At 41.4% G+C, this 22,223-nt stretch overlaps 1 protein-coding gene across 2 annotated transcripts in view; it reads left to right on the top strand.

The window, feature by feature from the left end:
• Window positions 1-206: 206 nt before the first annotated feature.
• The window catches only part of NOL10 (nucleolar protein 10), a 114,917-nt gene continuing 92,900 nt past the window's right edge, over window positions 207-22,223 (top strand). Inside the window, exons 1-7 of one of the 2 annotated variants that reach the window (XM_050753907.1) lie at window positions 207-394; window positions 5,873-5,918; window positions 8,413-8,511; window positions 14,395-14,472; window positions 17,022-17,059; window positions 18,919-19,055; window positions 22,101-22,166. In XM_050753907.1, the coding sequence (XP_050609864.1) occupies window positions 329-394; window positions 5,873-5,918; window positions 8,413-8,511; window positions 14,395-14,472; window positions 17,022-17,059; window positions 18,919-19,055; window positions 22,101-22,166 (530 nt within the window). In that variant the 5' untranslated portion in view covers window positions 207-328. The remainder of the gene's footprint in view (window positions 395-5,872; window positions 5,919-8,412; window positions 8,512-14,394; window positions 14,473-17,021; window positions 17,060-18,918; window positions 19,056-22,100; window positions 22,167-22,223) is intronic. The other variant, XM_050753908.1, reaches the window with a different exon arrangement.

Raw genomic sequence — 22,223 nt, forward strand, 5'->3', positions numbered from 1 at the left:
CTGGGCAGAGACTCGAAAGCCTCCTCCTGCCGCTCGGGATGCTAACAGCAGGGAGAGCAGTGTCTAGTCTTGCCAGTAGGAGAGTCGCCGACAGCCGCGCCGGGTTGCCAGAACTTCCCTAGTTACCCTACCGGCCGCCGCTCTTCCCGCATTCACCCCCTCCCCTCTTCTGGGAACGTGCGCACGTCTTCCGGCGCCCGGAAGTGCGTCATCAGCCGGCGCCAGCGGCCGCATGCCGGCGGAGCAGGGGCATTGAGGCCCGGGGATTCAGGTGTTCGAGCACGCTGGTAGGAAAGGACCCGGGACTTGAACAGTGTTGTGCGCCGCCATGCAGGTTTCCAGCCTCAATGAAGTGAAGATTTACAGTCTCAGCTGCGGCAAGTCCCTTCCTGAGGTGAGTCACTTTCCGGCCCCCTCACGAACTCTTTGGGGTCGTCCTCCTCGTGGGACAGCCGCCCCTCTCCTGGGCCCTAGCGTCTGTTTTAGCTGGACCCTGGTCAGCCCCCGACTCGGGGAGGCCCAGAGGCGGCTGACAGTTTCCTGGGGAGGTGTCGGCATTGGGAAACGAGGACACTGCCGTCACCGCGCCAGAAGCTGGACCAAGGGATAGTCAGGGTCGGTGAACTTTGCTGGAACTTTTGTAAAGTTTTCTGTTCCAGAGAACGCATCCATTTGGGCTTCTTTGGATGTTCACAGTCCTTGCCACACACTGAGAAGGAAAACATGGACAGATCTCTCCCCCATATGGCCATCAGCTGTTTGTGGAGTCCCTTTCATTTGCCAGGTCTTAGGGATACAACGGTGAACAAGGGAGATACAGACTTCGCATCTGCAGAATTTATGGTGTGGAGGACAGTATTTTCGAGACATGCTGAACTTAACCTGATTCCTAGTCTTAAAGTTGTAAAGGGCTTGGACAAATCGGTAATTCGCTTCCAATCTTCTCGTGTTTAATAATGCAGCTGAGATTTAATAATGTGTTTAATATGCAGCTGAGATCCAGGAAGGGGAATGGTGACTTGTCCAGCATGACACACCTAGGCTATGAAACTTTTCTTTTGTTTCTTCTACGTGGTGATCAAGCCTCTGTCCAAGCACTACCTTTTGTGGAAGCTCATTTCCATTTTGAGACTCTGCACTTGTTAGAAAGTGGTTTTTCAAATATGTCACCTTATAGCATGCCACTGTTGGTCTGAGTCCTGCCCTTGGAAAACAGAATAAATATAGCCCTCCTTCCATGTGTCTGCTTCTACAAAAATCTGGAGCCAGTGCTTAGGTTTTTCCTTTCTTCCTAAAATTCTGATTTAAATATTGCCCTGTCTTCCAGTTGTTCTTCACACCTCATGAGCTTTCTCATTTTGTTTATTCATTCTCCGCACCTGTTAAGAAGTTACTATGTGCAAGCAACTCTGTTTTAAGTATTGGGATATATGGTGGACATTTCAGATAAGGTTCCCTGTTGGGGAAAAGGAAAATAAACAAGTGAGCAAATAAGGCAATTTCAGGTAGTCAAAAAGTACTTTTCATGATGAATGATTAGAAGAGAGCCATTTTGGATAAAGTATTGAAAGTGTTTTGGATAAAACCTTCGGGGAAGGCCTCTCTACAAGAGGTGACATATGAGCAGAAACTTGAATGATGAAGAGGGGTCAGTCATGTGAAGATGGGGGAAGAGTTCAGTGCTGAGAACAGAAGGTGCCAAGGTCCCCACATGGGAATGTACTGGATATGTAGGAGGACCGGAAGAGGCACAGGTGTGATTGTAGTATGTTGAGTGAGGGGGGCGAAGGCAGAGTGGATGAGGCTGGAGAGGTAGGCCTGGTAGGAAAGGTAGGAAGTTCAAGTTTTATTCTTAGTGCTGCTGGAAGTCACTGTTGTGTTTCCACGTGGGCTGCTGTGTGACAGATGACTGGCTGGGGAGGGTTCGAGTGGGGATGAATTAGGTAGTCCGGGTGAGTGACTTTGGTGACTTGGGCTTGCCTGGGAAGAAAGGAGATGCTAAGACACAGTGACTCAGGACATATTTTGTAGATAGGGCTGATGGAACTTACTAATGGATTGAATTCTTGGTAGAGGGAAGTTGAGGTGACAAAAAGGAAGGAATCAGAGAACTCTTCAGTTTTGAGTCTGAACAAGTGGGTGCATGGTGGTGCTGCTAACTGACATGGAGAAGAATCAAGAAGGAACACGTTAAAGGGTGGAGAGGAGGAACGTAGTGAGCAAAAAGAATCAAGATTTTTTTTTTTTTTTTTTTTTTTTGAGATCGCGTGCAATGGCCTGATCTTGGTTCACTGCAACCTCCCGGGTTCAAGCAGTTCTCCTGCCTCAGCCTCCCCAGTAGCTGGGACTACAGGCACACACCACCAGGCCCAGCTAATTTTTGTATTTTTAGTAGAGACGGGGTTTCACTATGTTGGCCAGGATGGTCTCGATCTGACCTCGTGATCCACCCGCCTTGGCCTCCCAAAGTGCTGGGATTACAGGCATGAGTCACTGCACCTGGCCCAAGATTTTTATTTTCAATAGTGAACATTTGAAGTTCTAATACATACCAAATGGAAATGTTGAGTAGTTAGCAGTTGCATGGATACTAGTATGGAGATTGCAGTTAAGTCACTGTCATCGTTTGGGACTAGGTGAGAGCAAATTGTGAGAGAATGAACAGAAGAGAACTGGGCTGAGGACCTGAGGCAGTCTTAACGTTTGCATCTAAGAAGAGGAGGGGAACCCAGCAAAGAAGGAGGAGTAGTAAGCACTGATGGAAGGGGAGACTCGAAAATGTGTGCTTTTGTAGAAGCAAGTGTTTCAAGGAGGAGGAGTGGTCAGCTGTGTCAACTGCTAATGAGAGCTTCAGTAAGATGAAGGCAGAAAAGAGACCATCGACTTTGGCATGATGCAGCACCATTGACCTTGGTGAGGAGTTCCAGTGGAATGGTAGGGAGAGTAGCTTGAGCTGAGTGGATTTGGAACCCCCTGCTTGTCCTGGTTAATATTTTCTGGTTTGTTGTTTTTTTTGAGACGGAGTCTTGCTCTGTCACCCAGACTGGAGTGCAGTGGCGCCATCTCTGCTCACTGCAAACTCCGCCCTCTGGGTTCAAGCCATTCTCCTGCCGCAGCCTCCCAAGTAGCTGGGACTACAGGTGCCCACCACCATGCCCAGCTAATTTTTTGTATTTTTAGTAGAGACGGGGTTTCACCGTGTTAGCCAGGATGGTCTCGATCTCCTGACCTCGTGATCCTCCCACCTCGGCCTCCCAAAGTGCTGGGATTACAGGCTTGAGCCACCGCCCCTGGCCGTTTTCTGGTTATTTCTTTGAGGTGTGGTACCTAAACTACACGTGGAACCCTATTGTTGTCTGATCTGTGCAAATATTGCTTCTCTCCTTCTGGGCTTTACCTTTTTGTTAATGTAGAGAAGCCTCTACATTTACTCCCCAGGTGATCCGATGCAGCTTTAAGCACATCTGCGTATCCTTAACTATCACATTGACATTTCTAGCCCTTACCTCTACGCTGAACTGGACTTGTGTGTCCAGCTGTTTCTTGACATCCCTACTTGCATGTCTGATAGGTATCTCAAACTTAACTTGTCCAAAGTAGAACACCAGCTTTCCCCCCACATTTGCCCCTCCTCCAAACTAGTGGTCTTTGCTCTCTCAGTCAGTGGCAACTCCATCCCTCAAGCCATTGATGCCAAAAGCACTGGAGGTTTTTTGTTGTTGTTTCTTTGCTCTCATACAGTCCATTAGAAAATGCTGTTGGTTCTGTCTTCAGTATAGATCCAGAATCCAGTCATCTCCATTACCGCCACTGATCAAGACACTGTCACCCTGGATTATGCAATTGCAGTTATTGCAGTTGACTTCCAAGCTGTTTCTCAGTTTCCGCCCTCTACCCCTTTATTCCACAGTCTGTTATCAGTAAGCTGGCAGAGTGATCCTCTACTCAAAACCCTCCAGTGGCTCCTGGTCTCTTGGGGGTGAAAAGCAGAGTCCTTTGAGTGGCCTATAAGGTCCTACTTGATGTTGTGCCTTCCTGCCCTTTTCTCTGAGCTCAACGGTCGCTGTTCTCCACCTTCCACTGGCCTCACAAGTCTCCTTACTGCTCGAGACCAGGCACACTCTTGCCGTAGGACCTTGGTGCTGGGGATTCCCCCTGCCTGCCTGCTTTTCTCCCAGATGTTCACCAGGCTTGCCTCCTCATGCCTTTCAGGTCATTGCTCAAGAGAATCTTAACCTTATTTAAAATTATAATTCTCCACCAACACTTCATCTCCTCTTCTTGCTTTATTTTTTCCATGGCATACATAACCGTCAGACTTTTTAATTGTTTTACTTCCTTATTTGTTGGTGTTCCCTCACTTGAAAGAAAGCTTCATGAAAGGAGGGGTTTTTAGATTGATTAATTAATTAATTAATTAAATTTTTTTTTGAGACAGGGGTTTACTCATTGCCCAGGCTGGAGTGCAGTGGCACAATCATGGCTCACCTCAGCCTTGACTTCCCTTGGGCTCAACGATCCTTGCCCCTCAGCCTACTGAGTAGCTGGGACTACAGGTGCGCACCAGCACGCCCAGTTTCTTTTTTTTTTTTTGGTAGAGACAGTGATCCCACTTTAGTGCCAGGCTGGTCTCGAGCTCCTGGACTCAAGTGATACCCTTGCCTCAGTGCTGGGATTATAGGTATGAACCACTGCACCCAGCCAAGAGGGTTTTTTTTTTTTTTTTTCCGTGTTTTATTTATTACTGCTATACCTAATTACCGGCATTTAGTATACTAAATAAATATTTGTTTAATGTATTGATGAATAAAGTTAATTTTCATTTCCAGCCCCATCACACTTTTGACTTGGGGCTGTGATTTTTGTTCATACAATTTGACCTAAAAATCTCCCATTCTGGAGTTAATCAGCTTTTGTTGTATTTTTAATGCTGTTAAATTTATTTTCATTAGTTTTCCAGTGGTTAAGCCTGTTTTTTTTGAGACGGAGTCACCAGGCAGGAGTGTAGTAGCAAGATCTCAGCTCCCTGCAACCTCCGCCTCCCGTGTTCAAGTGATTCCCCTACCTCAGCCTCCCAAGTAGCTGGGATTACAGGTGCCCACCACCACGTCTGGCTAATTTTTTGTATTTTAGTAGACACAGGGTTTCACCATGTTGGCCGGGCTGGTCTCTATCAGCCTCCCAAAATGCTGGGATTATAGGCATGAGCCACTGTGCCTGGCCAAGTATCAGCTATTTGGTCAGTTACTTATCTGGTTTTATTCTTTGTAAAAAATATATTTCTATAAGAAACATTCTCCTATAAATGTTTTACTTTTTAAATTCTCATTTAAATAAATTAAGTTGTTCTGTATATTTAGTTATAACCCATAATATTTGAGGCTTTCTGTTTTCCTTTAGATTGGATTGGGTTAGTTTAGATTGGATTAGGTTAGATGGGTTAGTTTTCTCTTGTGTAAAAGGTTGTAGTTCAAAAAATTTCTTAGCTGGCTGGGCCTGGTGGCCCGTGTCAGTAGACCTAGCATTGTGGAAGGCAAGGGTGAGAGGATTGTGTGAGCCCAGGAGCTTGAGGCTTCGGTGAGCTGCAGTCACGCTGCATCACTGTACTCTAGACTGGGCAAGCATGAGACCCTGTCTCTAAAAAAGTAAAAATAAAAGAAATTATCTAATGTATGTAAGTATACACAAGAAAAAAAGCCAGGAGATATTTAATATGTTAAGAGTAGAGTTAGGATTAGAGAATTTTTTTGCTTCATGTGTTATATATTCCTATAAAGTTTGAATTTTTAAATATAAGCTTGTATTGATTTTGCAAGCTGAAAAAAATTTAGCAAAATTTGTTTTAAAATAAAGTCTCTTCATTTTCTTTAAGTGGCTTTCTGATAGGAAGAAGAGAGCACTACAGAAGAAAGATGTAGGTGAGTATTGTTTTTTCCCGCTTCAGCTGCATTAGTGATCCGTGTTCTAATGCTTTTACTCATTTGCTGTTATCATATACAAGTGAGGATTTATAAGAATGCAGTAACATATAGTGGAAAATGAATGCTGTTGTCTCTTTCCTTTTTTTTTTTTTTCCTTTGACATGGGGTCTCGCTGTGTTGCCCAGACTGGTTTCTAACTCCTGGGCTTGAGCAGTCCTCCCGAACCTTGGCCTCCCAAAGTTTTGGTATTACAGACATGAGCCTCTGCACCCAGCCCTTCTCCTTCTTCTTCTTCTTTTTTTTTTTTGAGACAGAGTTTCAGTCTTGTTCCCTGGGCTGGAGTGCAATGGTGCGACCTTGGCTCACTGCGACCTCCACCTCCCAGATTCAAGTAATTCTCCTGCCTCAGCCTGCTGAGCAGCTGGGATTACAAGCCACCATGCCTGGCTAATTTTTTTTCTATTTTTAGTAGAGATGGGGTTTCTCCATGTTGGTCAGGCTGGTCTCAAACTCCCCACCTCAGGTGATCCTCCCGCCTTGGCCTCCCAAAGTGTTGGGATTATAGGCATGAGCCACCACGCCTGGCTGCCTTTCTCCTTCTTAAGAAACTTTTTACTGTGGTTGGTATGTTCCTGGTGGGTATGGGATTTTGATTTTACCTTATTAACTAATGAGTTAGCCTGTTACTGTTTCATGGATAACAACGGTAAGACGCAAGACTCCTGGGTTAGAGATGCATATTTTATTACTCACAGCACAGTAAATAGAATGAACATCAGCATATTTGTGCCAGTTCCCCTCTTGAGTCTCCTGGAGACACTTAGCACAGTCCAGATGGATGCCTGGCACACAGTGGATTTGTGTTGTGGCTGAGCAACACAGCTTGGGAAGTCCACTGTTTTTCTAGCAAGCAGTAAGCAAAGCTGTGCTTTGTCTAGAAGGGATGTGTCTGTCAAGGTTCTCAGCAGCGTAAACAACCCTGAGAAATGGCTCAGGTTAGAGTGACTGGGGCCTTGCAATCTCGCCATACCCAGTAAGCATGCAGGTCCAAGGGGGACTGCCTCTCCTATTGCTTTGCTCTCTGGTGTATCAAAATCTTATCCTGTGAATTAAATCCATTTATCAGTGTTTGAGATACAGAGACAATGAGCATTTTTTGAAGAAAGGAATTTTACATGTAGGATGTATGAACCTGAACATTAAAAGATGATTGTAGAAGATGATTCTTTTAAATTTACGGCAGCAAGAAATTGTAAGAAAAATTCTAACTTAAATAATTTCGGTAAACAAGTTTTCATTATGTTTTCTTCATTATAGCTTGTCACATATAAAAGAAAATTTATTTTCCCATATTTTTGTTTAACTTATTCTTTAAAGACCTAAGGTATCAAAGGGATTTCCTCTTGTCTGCAGATAATTGGTGCCAACAGAGGCATAAGTCAGCTTGGTAGTAGTTTCTTATATAAACTTAAGAGTTTGGGCCAGGCATGGTGGCTTACGCCTCTGATCCCAGCACCTTAGGAGGCCCAGGCGGGCAGATCACGAGGTCAGGAGTTCAAGACCAGCCTGGCCAACATAGTGAAACCCCATCTCTACTAAAAATACAAAAATTAGCCAGGCATGGTGGCACGTGCCTGTAGCCCCAGCTACTCAGGAGGCTGAGGCAGGAGAATCGCTTGAACCTGGGAGGTGAATTTTGCAGTGAGCCAAGATTGTGCCACTGCACTCCAACTTGGGCAACAGAGTAAGACTTTGTCTCAAAAAAAAAAAAAAAAAAAAAAGAGTTTGGAGGCTTAAACCTGTCATTTAGGAGAAAAAAAAAATTATAAGATTTTTTTCTTTGCCGTGATTGAGTAATAATAGTGGTTTAGGGGCCTGGTGCAGTGGCTCACTCCTGCAGTCCCAGAACTTTGGGAGGCTGAAGTGGGAGGATTGCTTGAGCCTAGAAGTTCGAGACCAGCCTGGGCAATGTGGCAAAACCCCATCTCTACAAAAATACAAAAATACCTGTGTGCAGTGGCATACGCCTATAGTCCTAGCTCTTTGGGGGGCTGAGGTGTGAGGATCGCTTGAGCCTAGGAGGTTGAGGCTGCAGTGAGCCATAATCGTGCCACTGCACTACAGCCTGGGTAACAGAGTGAGACCCTGTCTCAAAAAGTGGTTTAATGTTTATGGTCTTCCTCCTATAACACTGAATGTTTGATACACTGTTGTGGAAATTTTTTTTTTTTTCAATTAATGGCGATAGTTTTTTTCCTCTTGAAAAGTGAAAATGAAATACTTAGCTTAGAAAAACAATATATGAGCTAAGGAAAAAAACCTTTGCTGTTTAATGGTTGGGCTGGAAGGCCAACCATTTCCCAAGGCTGGGAAGCATTTGGGATGAATTTTACCTGTTTATGGTTGTGGTGACTGCTTGGCACACATTTGTCTTATGTTAGAGAATAAGCACATGTTAGCTAAACTAAGTTGTTTTTTTCTCTCCTTTTAGATGTCCGTAGGAGAATTGAACTTATTCAGGATTTTGAAATGCCTACTGTATGTACCACTATTAAGGTGTCAAAAGACGGACAGTACATTTTAGCAACTGGTAAGCATCTTTTTGGTTATGATTTCCATGCGTTTTATACCAGGAAATGCTGTGATGGGAAAGATTTTTTTTGTTGTTGTTGTTTTTAACCATAATGTTTTATTATAAAAAACTTAAAACGCACAGAAATATTGAAAAAATTATAAACACCCACTTAACTACTACCTAAATTCCACAGTAAATAGTTTACTCTGCAGTATTTGATTTATCCCATGCATCTGTCTCTTTGTTCATACATCAGTCCATCTTGTTTCTTTGATGCATATCAGTGTAAGTTGAAGATACCAGTGTACTTCACCCCAAAACACCTTAGCATGTATATCATTAGCTGGAGTTCAATATTTATCAATATTTACTTATGGCTTTTTTCAAGATAAATTTATATCGGTGAAATGCACAGATCCTAAGTTTACCATTTGATTAGTTTTGACAAACGCACATGCTTGTGTAACTCAAAGCTCTATCAAGATACAGAACGTTTTTTTCCTGCAGAAAATGTCTCCCACTCGTGCAGAGACAACCGTTGCTGATTTTTTTCAGTATAGACAAGTTTAGTCTGTTTTAGAACTTAATATAAATGTAGTCATACACTGTATGTTCTTTCTCTGTGAGACTTATTTCATGTAGGATTTTGTATTTGAGATTCATACATGTTGTTATATGTGTCAATAGCTTCTTTTTTTTATTACCAAAGAATATTATTAGATGACTAAACCACAGTTTATTTACTCATTCTCCATGTAATGAGCACCTGGGCTATTTTCATTCAGTTTTTTGGCTATTACTAATAAAGCACTCTGAACAATTGCATAGAAGTCTGTTTTGTGGGTATATGCTTTCATGTCTTTGGTAAATACCTAGGAGTGGAATTTTTGGGTCCTGGGTAGGTGTATGTTTAGTAATCTGGGAAACTTCCAAGTCTTTCCCCAAAGTGATCGTATCATTTGTACTCCTACTAACAATGAATGAGAGGTTCAGAAAAGGTCACTTATAACATGGGTTTCTGTATAATGTACTAATTTTTAAAAATATCCCTAAGATTTTACATTAACAGTATTTATCATTATCAAAAAATCATGAAATATAGAGAACTTTTACTGTGTTGGAGTGTTGAACAGTGTCACCCAACCTTTAGTGGTTGTGATTTTGGTGCATTAGTCCTGTATATTGTCCAAACATTTTTTGCTGGTATCAGTATTCCTTTTCCAACCACTTTCTTTTTGGTAACACCTTTTATACCCACACAGGCCAGTCTCTTTTGCTTTGTGTTAATGATTATCTCAGTACTAACTAACACTATCTACATCTCTTAGCCTTCAGTTTTATGTTCAGAAACTGGTAAAAAGAATTGAGGAAATCTAAGATATATGGACACCCTTATTGAAGACTAGAAGAAACTTAAATTTTCTTCATTGTATAGATCCAGAGATATTAAGTGACTTGTCTAAGCTCACAGATCTAGTACTTAAGAAAGCTAGGATACAGATTTGTTAAATGACACTTTCTTTTATGAAATCATCCTCTGTTTCTATGCAAAATTGGTGGCTTTTCTTCTTCTTTTTTTTTTTTTTTTTTTTTGTTTTGTTTTAAACAGAGTCTCACTCTGTCACCCATTCTGGAGCACAGTGGCATGGTTTTGGCTGACTGCAGCCACCGCCTCCCGGGTTCAAGTGATTCTCCTGCGTCAGTCTCCTGAATAGCTGGGACTACAGGTGTGCACCACCACACCTAGATAATATTTGTATTTTTTTAGTAGATATAGGGTTTTACCATGTTGGCCAGGCTGGTCTGGAACTCCTTGCCTCAAGTGATCCACCCGACTGGGCCTCCCAAAGTGCTGGGATTATAGGTGTGAGCCACTGGGCCTGGCCTAATGACTATCCTTCTTATTCAGAACTTCTCAGTTTTATTTTATCTTAAAAATATTTCATAAATAATATGTGGGCTGAGCAGGGTGGCTCACGCCTGTAGTCCCAGCACTTTGGGAGGCTGAAGCAGGCAGATCACATGAGGCCAGGAGTTCAAGACCAACCTGCCCAACATGTTGAAATCCTGTCTCTGTTAAAAATAAATTAGCTGGGCGTGGTGGGGTGCACCTGTAATCCCAGCTACTTGGAGGCTGAGGCATGAGAATTGCTTGAACCCAGGTGGCAGAGGTGAGCCAGGATCGTGCCATTGCACTCTACCCTGGGCAACAGAGTGAGACTCTGTCTCAAAAAAAAAGAAAAGGAAGAAAATGTGAAACATGGTAGTGAGACTGAGGAACTGAATTTCATTTTTTTTTTAGAGACAGGGTTTCACTCGTAACCTTGAACTTTTGGGCTCAAGCCATCCTCCTTCCTCAGCTTCCTGAGTGGCTAGAACTATAGGTGCTCACCACTATGGCCATTAATTAAATTTTTTTTTTTTTTTTTTTTTTTTTTGAGACGGAGTTTCGCTCTTGTTGCCCAGGTTGGAATGCAATGGCGCGATCTTGGCTCACCGCAACCTCTGCCTCCCTGGTTCAAGCAATTCTCCTGCCTCAGCCTCCCAAGTAGCTGGGATTACAGGCATATGCCACCACGCCTGGCTAAGTTTTATATTTTTAGTAGAGATTCGGTTTCTTCATGTGCGTCAGGCTGGTTTTGAACTCCCGACCTCAGATGATCTGCCCACCTCGGCTTCCCAAAGTGTTGGGATTACAGGTGTGAGCCACCGTGCCAGGCCAAAAAAAAAGTTTCTTTTAGTAGAGATGGGGTATTTTGCCCACATTGGTCTCAAACTCCTGGACTCAAGCGGTTGTCCACCTGTCTCTCAAAGTGCTGGGATTATAGGCATGAGCCACAGCACCCAGCTGGAATCTTAAATTTAATTTGATTTTAATTATTTTTAATTTAGATAGCTATGCATTGCTAGTGGCTGCCATATTGGACAGCACAATTGTAAAGTCCAGAGTCCTTCTGGTTTGACTTTCCTCGAGGCCTTTTTCTGGTACTGGTAGGGGAAATGGAGTTGGAGTGTCACTTGCTTCTCCATTTAGTTTGGTAGAGGTTTTTCTTTCAATGTCGGTATCTGTCCGTACTTCTTTCTCAGATTCCCTTTGGTGTTCTAGGCTGTGTGGCTAAAAACAAGTTGAATGAGATTGGCCCTGAAGACCCTTCATTCTGGTTGGGGAAATAGATTATCTAAGGGAATGAACCCAGGGGATGTGCTAAGTATTGTTTTGTTATGGAAGTGACCGGCCTCTTCATTCCTTTTGGAAGCATTGGGTTTATGATCATGCCAGATTTAAATCTATTGTTAGTGGTGGTGTTAGTTTTTTCCGTTACGTGGGGATGAAAGATAAAAAATAGAGGGCCTACTTTTATTAATGTTTATATTTTTTACCACTTTTTCCCCCCGATGGCCAAAGTAATACTTGTAAGCCTTTTAAACAACATAGCAATAAAAAACAGGGTACAGTAGCTCATGCCTATAATCCCTGCACTTTGGGAGGCTGACGCAGGAGTATTACTTAAGGCCAGGAGTTCAAGACCAGCTTGAGCAACACAGCAAGATTCTGTCCCTACAATAAAATAAAAAAATTAGTTGAATGTGGTGGTGTGCATCTATAGTGTCAGCTGCTCACGAGGCAGAGGCAGGAGGATTGCCTGAGCCTAGCAGTTTGAGGTGCAACGAGCTATGATTGTACCACTGTGCTCCATCCTGGGCAACAGAGCAAGACCCTGTCTCTGAAAAAAATTAAAGCCCCAAAAACAAACGACAGTGGAATACAGGTCCTGGCTATATTAAAAGTTTTATGTGTGGCCTTTCAAATTTTCTGTGTGTGTGCGCGCATAAAATTGTGTGTATATATCTGTATGAATGTAGATATATATACACACATATATACACACATGCATATATATGTGTGTATATATACACATACACACATGCATACAAATCTATTAAAATTATTGCCATACGACAGTGGGCTTATATTTACTGGTTTTAAACTTCTCTTTTTTAAGCTGGGTGTGGTGGTTCATGCCTATAATTCCAGCACTTTTGGGAGGCTGAGGTGGGTGGATCACTTGAGTCCAGGAGTTTGAGGCAAGCCTGGGCAATGCGGTGAAACCCCATCTTTACAAAAAATACAAAAATTAGCCAGTCATAGTGGCAGGCGCCTCTTGGTCCCTGCTACTTTGGAAGCGGAGGTGGAAGGATCACTGGAGCCGAGGGAGGTTGAGGTTGCAGTCAGCCGTGATTGCACCACTGTGCTCCAGCCTGGTTGACAGAGTGAAACCCCATTTCAAAAAAGGAAAAAGAAATTCACCAAAGAAAACCCCACAAAATAACCTTTTTTTTTTTTTTTTTTTTTAAATGAAATCTTGGGTTTTGATCTATGTCAGTAAACAAAGGACTACCTCATTGTTTTAAGATATTTTTATTGGAAATACATAACATAAAATATGAAAGTCTCCGAAACTGCACTTCACGGAGATAGACTATCATTGTGAAGTTAGTTCCTCCAACTTTTGCCTTATAAAGTGCCAAAGTTAGGCCAGGCACAGTGGTTCATGCCTATAATCCTAACACTTAGGGAGGCTGAGGCAGGCAGATCACCTGAACTCAGGAGTTCGAGACCACACTGGCCAACATGGTGAAACCCTGTCTCTACTAAAAATACAAAAATTAGCCAGATGTGGTGGCAGGCACCTATAATCCCAGCTACTTGGGAGGCTGAGGCAGGAGAATCACTTGAATCCAAGCGGCAGAGGTAGCAGTGAGCCGAGATTGCTTCTCTGCACTCCAGCCTGGGCAACAGACCAAGACTCCATTTCAAAGAGAAAAAAAAAGGCTGGGCTCGATGGCTCACACCTGCAATCCCAGCACTTTGGGAGGCCAACACGGGTAGATCACCTGAGGTCAGGAGTTCGAGACCAGCCTGACCAACATGGTAAAACCCCATCTCTACCAAAAATACAAAAATTAGCTGGTCATGGTGGCCTGCATGTGTAATCCCAGCTACTCAGGGGGCTGAGGCAGGAGAATCGCTTAAACCTGGGAGGCTGAGGTTACAGTGAGCCGAGATCACGCCATTGCACCCCAGCCTAAACGATAGAATGAGACTGTCTCAAAAAAAAAAAAAAAAAAGGCAGAGTACCAAAGTTGCCATTGCATTGTACAAAATTGGGATTGTATTATATGGATCATATTCCAGCACTCGCCTGTGCTCTCTCTGTGTACTTTTACTTTATAGTACGTTTTGGCAGCTTTCCATGTCAGTGGTTACTACAGGTCTGCCTCATCCACTTTATGGGCTATGTAATATTCCCTTGCGTGGATTTATTGTCAGTCATTCAACCATTTTCCTGTCAGTGGACATTTTATTTGCTTTCAGTTGCTGACCATTTATAAATAATGCTGCAGTGAACATTCTTGATATCTTTGGCAGGCTTGTGGATATATTTCCGTGAGTTCAATTTGTGTGAGTTGAAATATAGATTGAAAGTATAGAAACATCATGTATTTTAGGGATTATCCTTCAAAGAAGTTGTATCAATTGTATACTAATCAACAACAGTATATGGGAATATTTTACACTTTCACCAACACAGATACTAACCGTTTTTTAAATCTTTGCCATTCTGGTGGACAAACTGTTTCGTCGTTTTCATGTATTTTGTTAGATTACTTGTAAAGTTTCTTAGTAATTTTGTTTGGTTTTCTATGACTTGCTTGTTTAGCTTTTGCTCAGTTTTTCCTTGGGGTGTTTGAGAGGAGCTGCTTTTACATTCCTTTCTTTTGATTTGATTACAATTAATCCTGCCTATCTCTGAACAAGAGGTACACTCAATGTATCTGTGGATGTTGACTATGAAAGTATGTCTTTAGGTTTTACATCACATTAATTTTTTGTAGGAACATATAAACCTCGGGTTCGATGTTATGACACCTATCAGTTATCCTTGAAGTTTGAAAGGTGTTTAGATTCAGAAGGTGAGTAAAAAGCTAAATTTGAATTTGTGAAAATGACTTTTTATGTTGTTTGCTTTTCTGGTTTTAAAATGAGAACAGTTTGTAATTTTTTTTTATTGCTATATAACAGATTACTGTACTACAATCCAGATGGCTTAAAACATCCATTTAGTAGCTCACAGTTGTGTGGATCTTAAGTCTGTGCAGCTTCTGTGCTCATAGAGTGTTGACCAGGTGGAGCTCTGACTTGGAGGTGCTGGAAAAGAATATGCTTCCACGTGTTAGTTTGTAGTTCTTTTAGAATTGACTAGCAGCTTTTCTGGTTTTCAGAGAAAGCCCCCCCAAAAAAAAATAAAAATAAAAAATCAAAAGGAATTTGCTTCCAAACACACTCAGGTTGTTGTCAGTATTCAGTTTGTTGTGGTTATAGGATTGGGTTCCCATTTCCTTCTGGCTGTCAGCTGGGGGCCACTCTGTGCTTCTAGAGGCTACATGCATTTCTCATCACACGCTCACCTCCACCTTCAAACCAGCAAAAGCTCATCACATCCTCCCTGTTTTTCTTTTCTTTCTTTTATTTATTTATTATTTTTTTAAAGAGATAGGATCTTGTTGCCCAGACTGGAGTACTGTGGTGTGATCATAGTTTACTGTAGCCTTGAACTCCTGGGCTCAAGTGATCCTCCTACCTTAGCCTCCCAAGTAGCTGGAACTACAGATGTGAGCCACCACGCCCCACTAATTTTATAATTTTTTGTAGAGATGGAGTCTAGTCATGTTGCCCAGGCTGGTCTCAAACTCCTGGCCTCAGCCATCCTTTCGCTTTGGTCTCCCAAAGTGCTGGGATTCCAGGCATGAGCCACTGCACCCAGCCCCTTGTGTTTTGGATCTCTCTGACTTTTTATTCTGCTGCCAGCCAGAGAAACTCTGCTTTTATTTTTTATTTATTTATTTTTGAGACAGAATCTTGCTGTGTCACCCAGGCTAGAGTGCAGAGGCACGATCTTGGCTCACTGTAAACTCCACCTCCTAGATTCAAGCGATTCTCCTGCCTCAGCCTCCTGAGTGGCCGGGATTATGGGCGCACTTCACCACGCCCAGCTAATTTTTGTATTTTTAGTAGAGACGGGGTTTCACATTTGGCCAGGCTCGTCTCGAACTCCTGACCTTGTGATCCACCTACCTTGGCCTCCCAAAGTGCTGGGATTACAGGCGTGAGCCCCCGCACCCAGCTGAAACTCTGCTTTTAAAGGGCTCATATGATTATAAATCTCCCCTTTGCCATAAAATGTAGTGTAATCACTAGAGCAGTGTCTTATCAATTCACAGTTTCCACCCACACTCTCAAGGGAAGGGGGTTATACAAGAGTAAAGGTCACTGGGGGTCATTCTTAGAATTCTGAATGACACCAAAGTCAAATTAAAATGAGAAAGTTCAAGTACTTTTATCAATTGGCCTAGAATTTGGGATTGAGGGGAAAGGAGTTAATGGGATATGTGGTCTGTGGAATTATATGCATAGTCTCCCAACTTGTTTCACCCTTTGGGTTTTTTTTTGTTTTTTTGTTTGTTTGTTTGTTTGTTTTGTTTGTTTTTTTTTTACTTTTTAGAAACAGGATCTTTTTCTGTCACCCAGGCTGGAGTACAGCGTTGTGGTCACAGCTCACTGCAGCCTCAACTACCCAGGCTCTAGAGATCTGCCTATCTCAGTCTCCCAAATAACTGGGACCACAGGTGTGCACCACCATGCCTGGCTAATTTTTTTTTCTGTTTTTTTTTTCCCCCATAGTGATAGGGTCTTACTTTGTTTATTGAAAACAATAGAAACTCTGTGTGCCACTAATAATGGCTATTTTTCACTCTTTTTGTTTATCAGGTAGACTATGAATGGGTAAAAAAATGACTGTTATCTTTTTTGTTAAGCAACAATTTTTTAAATGTTCTTTAATGTATATTTGAAAGTCTTTTCTTTTTTTTGAGACGGAGTCTCACTGTGTTGCCCAGGCTGGAGTGCAGTGGTGTGATCTTGGCTCACTGCAAGCTCCACCTCCCGGGTTCACGCTATTCTCCTGCCTCAGCCTCCCGAGTAGCTGGGACTACAGGTACCAGCAACCACGCCTGGCTAATTTTTTGTATTTTTAGTAGAGACTGGGTTTCACCATGTTAGCCAGGATGGTCTCGATCTCCTGACCTCATGATCCGCCCGCCTCGGCCTCCCAAAGTGCTGGGATTACAGGCTTGAGCCACTGCGCCCGGCCTTGAAAGTCTTTAAAATGATTTTGTTTTCAACATCTCAGAAAGAGTGTCAGAATTTAGAAGTCATTGTATTTTGTGAATTTGCTTTCAGTTCTACAAGAAACCTAGTTGATATGTATTGAGAAATTATGAAGCTTTTAAGTTTTTGTTGGTGTTTTGGGACAATATACTATGACAATTTTCTTGTTTCACGTAGAGGCAGAAAAAAACTGGTTTGTGCGTAATTTCTGTGTTGAATTAGAATCTTTGCATCAAGTTTGCATTGTTAAGAATGTTGATTGATAATTGTATTTTTCCTATTTCTTGTTTTTCAGTTGTCACCTTTGAAATTTTGTCTGATGACTACTCAAAGGTATGTTTTATAGCATTGGTTTGTACTGACTAGACCCAAGAAATGAATGAGTGGAATTTATTTTGATGATAAGCAGTTTTATGATATTTTTATTGTTAAACTAAAATGGCTGTGTAGTTCTATTGTTAAACAAAAATGGCTGTGTAGTAAAATGTAACCCATCATTTTTTATTAATAATACAATGATACAGATAGCCTTTGGCCAATCTAATATCAAAGTTAATTTTTCATATCATATATGAAACCTTATTTATATTTTTAAGAATTGGCAGCAGTTATGTTTTATATCATCTTATATTCTAGATTTGTGATTCTGATTTTTACATTTAACCTAGATTTATATACCAGGTTGCTTTCATTTTCTTATTTATATGTGAAAAGTAAACTAGCAGGGTTGTATGTTTAATTTTTTTTTTTTAACTTTGCAAATTGTTGGGGTATATTCTGAAACAGTTCAAAATATAGCTAAGTAGATTTATTTCTTTTTTTGGTGCCATTAGTCCATCTTTCAACTCTTTTTTTGGAGACAGGGCCTCGCTCTGTCACCCGGGCTGGAGGGGCAGTGGCTTAATTTCGGATCACTGCAGCATCAACCTCCTGAGTTCAAATGATTCTCCTGCCTCAGCCTCCTGAGTAGCTGGGACTACAGGTGTGCGCCTCCACACCTGGCTAATTTTTGTATTTTTAGTAGAGATGGAGTTTCACCAGGTTGGCCAGACTGGTCTCAAACTCCTGACCTCAAGTGATCCGCCTGCCTTGGCCTCCCAAAGTGTTGGAATTACAGGCGTGAGACACGGCGCCCAACCTATCTTTCAACTCTTATAGTCACTTTCAACAGTTATAAAATTGTCAGTAAACTCTTGGATTTAAAAGTAAAACATTTTTAGTGATGTCAAATGGCATCTTGAAAGAAAATTGAATTTTCTTAGCTGACATGACTTTGTATTTTCAGTTTTGGAAACTATCTGGTACAGTTTATCCTTTTGTCTATGGTGTCATTTATCATACGTTTTGGAACATGTAATTTTAGAGTGTATTTTCTCTAAATACTGACGAATTTGCCTTTAAATACCATCTGTTGATGTTTGAGATACCCCTTTAGTACACTAAAGTCAAGTTACAAGGAGTATCTTTGACACTAAAGTCAAAGATACAAGGAGTTTATCATACCTTGTGTGATAATGGTGGGATTATTATTATCATTTTTTGTTTTTTATTTTTTGAGACAGAGTTTCACTCTTGTTGCCCTGGCTGGGAGTACAATGGTGCAACCTTGGCTCACCACATCCTCTGCCTCCTGGGTTCAAGTGATTCTCCTGCCTCAGCCTCCCGAATAGCTGGGATTACAGGTGCCCGCCATCATGCCCAACTACTTTTGTATTTTTAGTAGAGACGGGGTTTCTCCATGTTGGTCAGGCTGGTCTCAAACTCCTGACCTCAGGTGATCCACCCGCCTCGTCCTCCCAAAGTGCTGGGATTATAGGCGTGAGCCACTGCGCCCCGCCGGGATTATTTAAATGTGTTCCCAAGTGAAAGAGGAAGCTGCTCATTGAGGGTACCATGAGAGTGCTCTGTGTTATGACATGCTCATGCCAGGTCAATGAAGGGCATTTGTTGCAAGTCTTTAATTAGTAGGTAAGGTTTGCAGAAAAGCTATCAGGATGCAGGAGGGCATTAAGGAACCATTGGGGAGTTTTCATTCTTAATCCCAGTGGAGGGTGTGTGCACAGACGTGTGTTTAGACAGAGAGAGAGAGAGAGAGGTAAGAGTTTTTCTTGGTTTGCCAGTTTTTTAGTGATAATGAAATAAACACCTAACTAGGAACCTAAGCAAATTAATTTTTTTTGTTTTATTTTCAGATTGTCTTCTTACATAATGATAGATACATTGAATTTCATTCACAATCAGGTTTTTACTACAAAACCAGAATACCAAAGTTCGGGAGAGATTTCTCTTACCACTATCCATCTTGTGACTTGTACTTTGTTGGTGCAAGGTATCGGATCTAGTCCCTCTTTCTCCTTTTCACCTCCTAAAACAACTAACTTCTGTTCCTAAATTTCTTGTACAATTTCTGTAGATAGCTTGCTTTAATAAAAAAGTGATATGTGGCTCTTTAAAAAAAAAAAAAAAAAGTACAAAACAAAGGATAGGCAAAAAAAAAAATTATTTTCTACATAATTGATTTCTACATAATCTACATATGGTACTACATAATCTACATATGGTACATAATCTACATATGCTGTTTTAACAACTGTTGTTTTGCTTAATACAATATTTTCTAATGTTAAAAATATCTTTGATAGTTACCTGCCTCATTGGGAAATACTGATGGGAAGTGTGTGAACCTTTTCAGTTTAGCCCAGTTACCACAATTTACGAGACACGGTATTTTAGTTATCTGTTTATCTTCTAGATTTCTGTCTCTAAGATTGTTTCATGTCAGTAATCAGTTTCTATCTGATCACTTTGTGATTAATAGGTCATATGTGGTTATGGATTCTAGTTTAAAAAAATTGGGAGAGGGCTTTATTATTTTTGGTAATTTGATAGTTTGATTTAATTTGATTTGCATGAAATGACAAAAGCATTTCAAGCATCTTTCATTGTGTAGTTGATGTCCTACATTAAACAGTCTACGAAATTCTGAACAAAAGGTCATTAGCAAGTTTTCAAAATTTTAAAAAATTAAACAGTTGTTTCAAAACCATTAAGTAGTAAATGTATTTAAGAAATTAATTAGGACAGAAGTCATAACTTTAGAACACCACTATCTACCCATGTTTTTTGTTTTGTTTTTGTTTTTTTTTGTTTTTTTTTTTTGAGAGGGATTCTCGCTCTGTCGCTCAGGCTGGAGTGCAGTGGTACGATCTTGGCTCACAGCAACATCCGCCTCCTGGGTTCAAGTGATTCTCCTGCCCCAGCCTCCCGAGTAGCTGAGACTACAGGTACCCACCACCAAGTCCAGCTAATTTTTGTGTTTTTAGTAGAGGCAGGGTTTCACCTTGTTGGCCAGGCTCGTCTCGAACTCCTGACCTCAGGTGATTCACCTGCCTTGGCCTCCCAAAGTGCTAGGATTACAGGCATGAGCCACAGTGCTGGGCCCGGTTTTTTTTGTTTTTTTTTTTTTTTTTTTTTTTTTTTTTTTTTTGAGACGGAGTCTCGCTCTGTCACCCAGGCTGGAGTGCAGTGGCCGGATCTCAGCTCACTGCAAGCTCCGCCCCCCGGGTTCACGCCATTCTCCTGCCTCAGCCTCCTGAGTAGCTGGGACTATAGGCGCCCGCCACCTCGCCCGGCTAGTTTTTTGTATTTTTTAGTAGAGACGGGGTTTCACCGTGTTAGCCAGGATGGTCTCGATCTCCTGACCTCGTGATCCGCCCGTCTCGGCCTCCCAAAGTGCTGGGATTACAGGCGTGAGCCACCGCGCCCGGCTTTTTTTTTTTTTTATTTAACCAAAGCCATTAGTGTATCTATTTGACTGTTAGTATTGACAATTTATCTACAATATTTAACAGGATAAATTGTAGGCAAAAATTTAGTACAATTTCGATAGAAACACCCCTTTTTTCCCCCTGAAAGTACAGCAGTATTTGAAGGACTAATTTTTTTAAAGAAGAATAAGACATTATCTTTGCTTTTAAGTTGCTTAAAGGGTATAATTCCTACATGTGACCGACTCATTTAGGAGTTGTATCTTTGGCTTCTGTTACTATGGTGCTAAATTTGGAGATATATACATGTATAATGTAGTTGATAAAGTCAGTTTCTTAGCCCTATTGCACAGTATTTCAAAACTTTTTATTCGAAGTACCTTTTTGGTTTTTAGTTTTTTATAAAGATGGGATCTCATTATGTTTCCCAGGCTGGTCTTGAACTCCTGGGCTCAAATGATCCTCTTGCTTTGGCCTCACAAAATGTTGAGATTATGGGTGTGAGCTACTGTACCTGGCCTGTATTATTATTATTATTATCTTTTGAGATGAAGTCTAGCTCCATCACCAGGCTGGAGTGCAGTGGTCCAATCTCCGCTCACTGGAACCTCCGCCTCCCAGGTTCAAGCGATTCTCCTGCCTCACCCTCCTGAGTAGCTGGGACTACAGGCACGCCCTGCCACGCCCAGCTAATTTTTGTATTTTTAGTAGAGACAGGGTTTCACCATATTGGCCATGATGGTCTCGATCTCTTGACCTCGTGATCTGCCCACCTCGGCCTCCCAAAGTGTTGGGATTACAGGCATGAGCCACTGTGTCCCGCCTATATTATTTTTATAGTCATCAAAAAGGTAGCATTTGACCAGGTATTTGGCTGGTGGCTGTTATGTGTGTGTGTTTATATGTATGTGTGTGTATATATATGTGTGTGTGTGTATATATATAAAATACATGAAAAAATATATACAAATACATACCCATTTTAGAAAACTGGGAAAATACAGAAAAGAAAAAATTCAGGCTGGGCACTGTGGCTCATGCTTGTAATCCAGCACTTTGGGAGGCCAAGGTGGGCAGATCCCCTGAGGTCAGGAGTTCAAGACCAGCCTGGCCAACATGGTGAAACCCTGTGTCTACTAAAAATACAAAAAATTAGCTGAGTGTAGTGATGGGCGCCTGTGAGCTGAGACTGCCCTGTTGCACTTCAACCTGGACAACAAGAGCAAAACTCCATCCCAAAAAAAAAGAAAAAATTCAGCCATAATTATACCACCCAGAGACAATCCTTAATATGTTTCCTTCTAGTCCTTTCTTATATACATATGTAGATACATTACGTGTACTTTTGCATCTTGTATTCTCCATCTTATTTGTAAATAGTATACTATGTAATGACTTAATATTTTCTTGGCATGTGAATGGTTTAAATCACTTTTATACGTGAACAAATTCATAAAGTGAATATTTTTCAGATTTAGAATACATTTTTGTATCAGTTTTATAAAAAGAAGTGATGGCTTATGAGTGATATATATTTATAAAATTTATATTTACTTAAAGTTTCATTGTAGTTTAGCAGGTTTTTGACTTTCTTTATTACTTTACAGTTCTGAAGTTTATAGGTTAAACTTAGAACAAGGACGATACCTGAATCCTCTACAAACTGATGCTGCGTGAGTATTGGTTTAGTAATACTGCTATATACATTTTGACCAGGAGGTGGAGCCAGA

Source organism: Macaca thibetana, chromosome 13 (assembly GCF_024542745.1).
Source record: "Macaca thibetana thibetana isolate TM-01 chromosome 13, ASM2454274v1, whole genome shotgun sequence".
In the NCBI taxonomy this organism is placed as follows: domain Eukaryota; kingdom Metazoa; phylum Chordata; class Mammalia; order Primates; family Cercopithecidae; genus Macaca; species Macaca thibetana.